The sequence below is a fragment of the Sapajus apella genome, unplaced genomic scaffold (assembly GCF_009761245.1).
Source record: "Sapajus apella isolate SASKATOON/1434 unplaced genomic scaffold, GSC_monkey_1.0 scaffold33, whole genome shotgun sequence".
Taxonomy (NCBI): Eukaryota; Metazoa; Chordata; class Mammalia; order Primates; family Cebidae; genus Sapajus; species Sapajus apella.
Genome location: NW_022436973.1, coordinates 10,008,770 through 10,015,964, shown reverse-complemented (window position 1 = coordinate 10,015,964; position 7,195 = coordinate 10,008,770). Strand labels below are relative to the sequence as shown.

The 7,195-nt window shown below is 47.7% G+C and overlaps 1 protein-coding gene across 1 annotated transcript; it reads left to right on the top strand.

Moving 5' to 3' along the window:
* Positions 1–601: 601 nt before the first annotated feature.
* On the top strand, positions 602–2,533 carry LOC116562633 (vomeromodulin-like). Its single transcript, XM_032294889.1, has 3 exons — positions 602–742; positions 1,908–2,030; positions 2,344–2,533. The coding sequence occupies exons 1-3, from the start codon at positions 695–697 to the stop codon at positions 2,422–2,424; spliced, it is 252 nt and encodes an 83-aa protein (XP_032150780.1). The 5' UTR covers positions 602–694; the 3' UTR covers positions 2,425–2,533.
* The last annotated feature ends 4,662 nt before the right edge of the window (positions 2,534–7,195 follow it).

The window sequence follows — 7,195 nt, the reverse complement described above, 5'->3', positions numbered from 1 at the left end:
ACAATATCCTGTGTCTACAAAAAATCCAAAACTCAGCTGGGCATGGTGGCATGTGCCTGTAGTCTCAGCTACTAGGGAGGCTGGAGTGGGAGGATCACTTGAGCCTAGGAGACAGAGGTTGCAGTGAGCCGAGATTGCACAGCAGCACTCCAGCCTGGAAAACAGAGTGAGACTCTGTCTCAAGAAAAAAAAGTGACTATTGTGCAGATGTGCATATACACATATACACCTTACTGGGAGCAACACTTAAACAGGGGCCATTTGCCTGAAAAATAATGAATGTGGCTTCCCCTGGGAAGTCAGAGGTCTGAGTGTCCTGAGCCACACTGTTTGGGGGCACGGGCAGCCAGAGCTGAGCAGCAGCTCCTCGTTCACCCGGTGCCTGCCATCCAGACACTCTGAGCCCCACCATGCCCCATGGTCCATACCACAGCAGAGTCGGGGAGGTCAATAGCCGTGTGTCCTCAGGCTCCTCCCATGGCGATACCCTCAGGGCCACCTCACTTGTCACCTCCCCAGTCAGACCTCCGAAGGCACTGAAATGGGTGTCGGTTTCATGTGATCACAGAGATTGTCTTCTGTTTTTTCACTCTAGGCTGAAGCCCGCTTTAATAAAAATGCAGTTGCTGTGCCTGGAAGTTCTCTCTCTTCAGTTACTAAAAATGCCAGCATTTCTCTAATTCTATCCCACTTGATGCTCAAGGCCATCATCACTCACACTGCCAAGCAGAGCACTGTGCAGGTAAGGGCCACCCACAGGGCCCAAGGTGGCTAAGCACTGTCCTCAAGCTCAGCCGGTCAACCTCTGATAGCAATAAGGAGGGGGTGAAAGTGGATTCTGAACAGTTCTTCCAGGTTAATACACAATTGCCATGAGAGGCACCTTTTCCCTTCATTGTCATGTAAATGGGCCCTGGCTTATGTTGGGGGAAAGCAGAGAACAGGGACATGGGAGGAAAAATGTGTTCTGAAGCTGGGTGAGGTGGCTCATGCCAGTAATCCCCATGCTTTGGGAGACCGAGGCAGGCAAATCACTTGAGTCCAGGAGTTGAAGACCATTCAAGACCAGCCTGGACAACATGGTGAGACCTCGTCTCTACAAAAAATTAGCCAGGTGTGGTGGTGCACATCTGTAGTCTCAGCTACTCAGGAGGCTGAGGTGGGAGGATCACCTGAGCTGGGGAGGTTGAGGCTGCAGTGAACTGTGATTGCACCACTGTACTGAAGCCTGGGCGGCAGAGCAAGACCTTGTCTCAGAAAAAATAAAAAATAAAAAAAAGGGTTCCGAGTGCCATCTGTGTGCCAGGGACAAAACCAGGTGTCTTTATATAACTAACATCATTTCATCCTCAAAACAGCACTGAGATGTAGGTTTCCTTATCCCCATTTTACAGATAACCAGAGTCAGGGAAGGAAGTGCCAACAGTCACAGAATGAGCAAAAAACACATGGCAGGTGTTCATTTGCTACCAGCCCTAGAAGTGGCTGAGGGAATTGTAGCAATAGTAACAATCAAAATTGACTTCTATGTGAAACAAAGTATAATTTTGAAACGAAGTATAATTTTTTTAAGACAGTGTCTTAAAAATGATCAAGTGCAGAAGTCTCGTCCCATAAGGGCATAGAGAGAGACAGGCTTCAGCTTGGACAAGCTGTAATAGAAACGTAAGATTTTACGTGTTGCATGACCCACCATCCTTCAAAGGAAGGAAACGTCATCAAGGTGAATGTTTGGATATAGACCTTATCTGTCATGGACACATCAGCTGCGCCAGCACCCAGATGACCAACTTACACTAGACAATCAATAATATTTGCATGAACGATCTGAATGATGCGAGTGTCTCATCTGTAACATTGTGCAGTCCTTCCTCATCACACTCTAAATGACAACTTCTTTCCAACAGAGAAATAACCTGAATGCAAGAATCACCAAACTAACCTACTCCCACCAGCCAGCCAATCAAATCCAAGCCAGCTACTGGGTTAACATCTCCAAGGATGGCGAGCGCCCTGTCACCGGGAAAACGGTGAGTGCTGAGAAATGAATCAGAACAGAGTTGTGAGGAAGAACTGCAAGGAGCAGTGTTTAGCGGGATGAGATACACCCTAAACCCTGAGGCTCGGAGTGTCTGGGTGTACCTAGGATGAGGGAGACCAGCCAGGCCAGCAGGCTCAGCCCCCAAGGGGAGAATGGAGTGAGCAGGTTGGCTTAGGAGGATAAGGCCGGGCAGACAACCCTGTGACCTGGGACCCTGCTGGCCATCACACAATGTGACATGTCTGCTGAGTAGCCAGGCCAAGGTGTTACTATTAACTCATGCTCGTTTCGTATTAATTCAGGACTTAATCATCTCATTGGTGTGCAAGATTTCAAAAGACAAACTGATCACAGACATCAGACTTCTGAGGTACTGTCTATAACTACATAATCCCCCTGTCTATATAAGAGATGATCTCAGGCCTGATAAAAATCACGTAAGCGGCCGGGCACAATGGCTCACGCCTATATTCCCAGCACTTTGGGAGGCCAAGGCAGGCAGATCATTTGAGCTCAGGAGTTCCAGACCAGCCTGGCCAACAAGGTGAAACCCCATCTCTACTAAAAATACAAAAACTACCTGGGCATGGTGGCATGCGCCTGTAATCCCAGCTACTCGGGAGGCTGAGGCAGGAGAATCACTTGAACCCTAATGGCGGAGCTTGCAGTGAGCTGAGGTCGCACCATTGCACTCCAGCTCTGGGCTACAGAGCAAGACTCCGTCTTGGAGAAAAAGAAAAATTACATAAGCAAAATAGTCATAAGGCTCTTGGGAAGTATCTGCAAAACTACAAGGAAATCAGGACGGATTTTTGAACTCACATGTTGTGGTTCATCCTACATTTACTCTTTCTGCTCAGTAGTTTCCAAGTTATAAGTGATTTTCAGGAGCAACTGATGACCTACTTAGCTCTACAATGGAGTTGCATTTTTACCTGAACCTAATGTTTCTCTGTACTTTGTTTCCTGACAGCTCTAAACACAGTACAACACCCTCCGATGCTGTAAGTTTATTACATTTTCAATATATTTATCAATGGTATGTGAGAAAAAATTGTAGTGCCAGGTGCTCAGTGCCCCACACACTCTGGAAAGAAAAGATCAGGAATGGCCAGGAACGGTGGCTTACACCTGTAATCCCAGCACTTTGAGAGGCTGAGGTGGGAGTTCAAGACCAGCCTGGCCAATATGGTGAAACCCCATCTCTATAAAAGTACACAAATTAGCCAGGCGTGGCGGCGGAGGACTGTAATCTCAGCTACTCGGGAGGCTGAGGCAGGAGAATCGCTTCAACCCATGAGGCAGAGGTTGCAGTGAGCCAAGTTTGTGTCACTGCACTCCAGCCTGGGCAAGAGGAGCAAGATTCTGTCACAAAAAAAAAGAAAAGAGAGGTCAGGAAGACGAGACCATAGACAGTGTGGGGAAGGACAGCGGCTCCAAACCTAGGCTCTCTTGGGAGCTCTTCAAACACAGCTACCCACGCCCCGTGTGCATTCCACACTCAGGCGCTGACGCGAGCGGGGCGTGGAATCCTGGCCTTTGTGGCATCCTGGTGTACCTGCTGCACACAGCAGGCCTTGCAATTCATAGCAAGGAAGAAAATCTGACCTAGACCAAGCTTGTCCAACCCACAGCAACAGGCCATGTGTGGCCCAGGAGGGCTTTGAATGTGGCTCAACACAAATTCCTAAACTTTCTCAAAACATTATGCAATTTTTTTTGTGATTTTTTTTTTAGCTTATCAACTATCGTTAGTGTATTTTATGTGTGGCCCAAGATAATTCTTCCTCTTCCAATGCGGCCTAGGGAAGCCAAGAGATTGGACACCCCCTGATAACTACACTCTAATCTAGCTAGGCTCATGAGAACTTCTCAGAATCAGAGGCAAGTGTCCCTGGCTCAGCTCTCCCGTCAGCTGTTTTCAACCCATGTTCCATGGAGCGAGCATGCAGACTACCCTGCAGATCACCCCAGGAGAGCCTGGGAGGAGAGGAGTGTGCGGAGTGAGGGAAGGCTCCAGTGACCAGGCTCCAGCAACAGAGACAGAAACTAGTGTGTTTCCCCCACCAACTCCATGTTTAAGATATTCCATCTTGAACAGTTCTGCTGTGTCGCCAGCCTGGAGTGCAGTGGCACAATCTCGGCTCACTGCAAGCTCTGCCTCCAGGTTCAAGCGATTCTCCTACATCAGCCCCCTGAGTAACTGGGATTACAGGCACCTGCCATCACGCCCAGCAAATTTTTTGTATTTTTAGTAGAGACGAGGTTTCACCATGTTGGCCAGACTAGTCTTGAACTCCTGACCTCAGGTGATCCTCCCACCTCAGCCTCCCAGAGTGCTGGGATTAGAAGTTTGAGCCACTGAGCCCAGCCAGCTCAAATCTTAAATCAACAAATGTTTAGTGAGCACGTGCTATGTGCCCAGCCCTGCAAATGTCACATGAAGTAGTAATGAGGCATCTAACTCTAGGAACTGACATTCTAGTGTAAGGACTGAATGGGGACATATAAACACATTTTTTAAAAGGCAAAAAGTATTAAGAGTCTGTCAGCCACATGTTAGGCGGAGGCACAAAATGAGCAGCCAGAAGTGAACAGCCTCATTACTTTATAACTGAAGAGTTTATGAGCTGGGGCCCCTATATCAGCCCTGAGATAATGGGGACTCACTGAGAAGCAAACTCTGGAGACGATCACTAGCCCAGGGCACCCTTTGTCTCAACTTGACCAGGCAGCTACATGACACATCAGGCTGCATGCTCAGCAAAAGCAACTTAGAAGGCACGATCCCCAACCTCAGATAACTACCCACCTGACAGGGGACAAAGACCTTCATGCAAACAGCTGTCAACAGGGCATGAAGAAGACACAGTAGAGAGAGCACCAAGTGGGAGGCAGAGGGTAGGTTTACTAAAGAAGTGATGCCTGAGCTCAGCCTTCAAAGAGGAGCAGGAGTTTATCACACAAAATAAAAGTGTATGGCTGGGCAAGGTGGCTCATGCCTGTAATCCCAGCAAGGTGGGTGGATCACCTGAGGTCAGGAGTTCGAGACCAGCTTGGCCAACATGGTGAAACCCCGTCTCTACTAAAAACACAAAAAAATTAGCTGGGGGTGGTGGCGGGTGCCTGTAATCCCAGCTACTCAGGAGACTGAGGCAGGAGAATCACTTGAACACAGGAGGTGGAGGTTATAGTGAACCAAGATGGCACCACCACACTCCACTGGTGACAGAGCCAGACTGTCTCAAAAAAAAAAAAAAAAAAAAAGTCTGCATGTACAGAGGACCTAAGACTGCTTTCCCTGACTGTGACAACTAGCTGTGGACTACCAGATAATGCTGATGCAAATGCTCCTTCTGTCTCTTGCAGATTGACCAGATACAAGGGGAGATGGCTGAGGTTCTGAAGAAGTTCTGGTCTGGCCTTACTGGTATGTTGCATTAATAACCTGAACACCTAGAAGAGTCAGTGGCAGAGGACAAGCACCAGGGTGCGAGCCACGCTGCAGTGTGCTGAGCACAAGGTCATCCGGTCACCAGCTAGGCCACAGGACACTTTTGTGGTCAGACAGGGGCTTCAATACCCTGAGATGGCAAAAAATGAAAGTCAAATCAAAATGCCTCTCCTGTAACTCCTACAGAAATCTCTGCCCACTAGGTGTCTTCAGGACCAACACTATCATCATGCTTAGAGGAAACATGGACCCGAGCACCTGGTCTCATAGTCATTAGGGACTTGAGAAATCAAGACACTGAGATGTTTACTCTTACTATCACCAGAGATGATGATGCAGCATGCCATCTGCACATATTTCTGGTTAACTCTAACTAAAGAGGTTCAAAACAGCACAAATAACACTAAAACAGCAGGGCCTCACTCGTGTGGTTTCTTAAGGTATTAAGGACAGACATGCTAGCTTATCACCTGGTATCAGTATTTGGATCCCTGGCTGGACACAGTGGTAGCTCAGGTGTGTAATTCCAACACTTTGTGAGGCTGAGGCAGGAGGATCACTTGAGCCCAGGAGTTCAAGACCAACCTGGGCAATATAGCAAGACCCCATCTCTACAAAAAAATATATTTTTAATTAGCCAGGCATGGTAGCATGGTCCTGTAGTCCCAGCTATTTGGGAGGCTGAAGCAGGAGGATCGCTTGAGCACAGGAGTTCTAGGCCAGCCTGGGAAACATATCGAGACTCAGTCTTTATAAAAAAGAAGAAAGAAAAGAAAGAGTACAGCTGAGCACAGCAACTCACTCCTGTAATCCCAGCACTTTGGGAAGCCAAGGCAGGAAGATCACTTGAGGCCAGGAGTTCAAGACCAGCCTGGGAAACACAGGGAGACCCAGTCTCTACAAAAACATAAAAATCTTTAAATTAGCCAGGCATGGTGTCATGAGCCTATGTTCCCAGCTACTTGTGAGGCTGAGGCTATCTGAGAGCAGGAGGAACACTTGAGCCCAGTAGTCTGAGGTTGCAGTGAGCTATGATCATGCAACTGTACTCCAGCCTGGGTGACAGAGTGAGACCTTGCCTCTAAGAAAAAAAAAAAAAATGCCAGGTTTCCACCTCGGCTTTGGATACTTACCAGGTTTCAATCTGGTTCTGGAGTCTTCTCTTCCTGGCTACCCGGCTCTCACCTCCCACACCCTCCAACAGCCTGGGGAGTATCCAGGCCCTTATTCAGATCACTCTGTTGAATGGGCAGGGAAGAGATTTCCCAGTTATGGTTCTTTTGACTCATAATATGTTCCTTCTTTATTTCAGAATATGTTAAACAATGGAATATACCACCACCAGTAATCTCAAATCTTCTAGACAATGTCAATTTTGAAGTGCTTAAGTCGGTAAGAGGGAGAAATACAAATATTTTCTTTTCGCACTACCACCCACCATGTGCTTGCATCTTCAGAGAAATGAATGGGACCAGAGAGGCCGGGCATCACGGTCTGTTCCTGGCTGCCCTCTCTGCTCCATCCACCCTCCCCACTCTCTCCCAGTCAGAATTACTGCTTACGGTAATTTCAGGCACCACACAAGTCCTAACCTAACAGGAAGTCACTCTTGACCATGTATAATCAAATAATCGGTCCTGTGGTCCACACAAGTACTCTCATGCTTACTGAATATATCTCAATCATTTCTTTGGAAATTT

Excerpts from the sequence above, each read along its gene's own strand:
- LOC116562633 (XM_032294889.1), top strand. The coding sequence starts at position 695 with ATGCTCAAGGCCATCATCACTCACACTGCCAAGCAGAGCACTGTGCAG. Across the intron at positions 743-1,907 it reads CCAAGCAGAGCACTGTGCAG|AGAAATAACCTGAATGCAAG; the intron begins GTAAGGGCCACC and ends TCTTTCCAACAG. Across the intron at positions 2,031-2,343 it reads GCCCTGTCACCGGGAAAACG|GACTTAATCATCTCATTGGT; the intron begins GTGAGTGCTGAG and ends GTATTAATTCAG.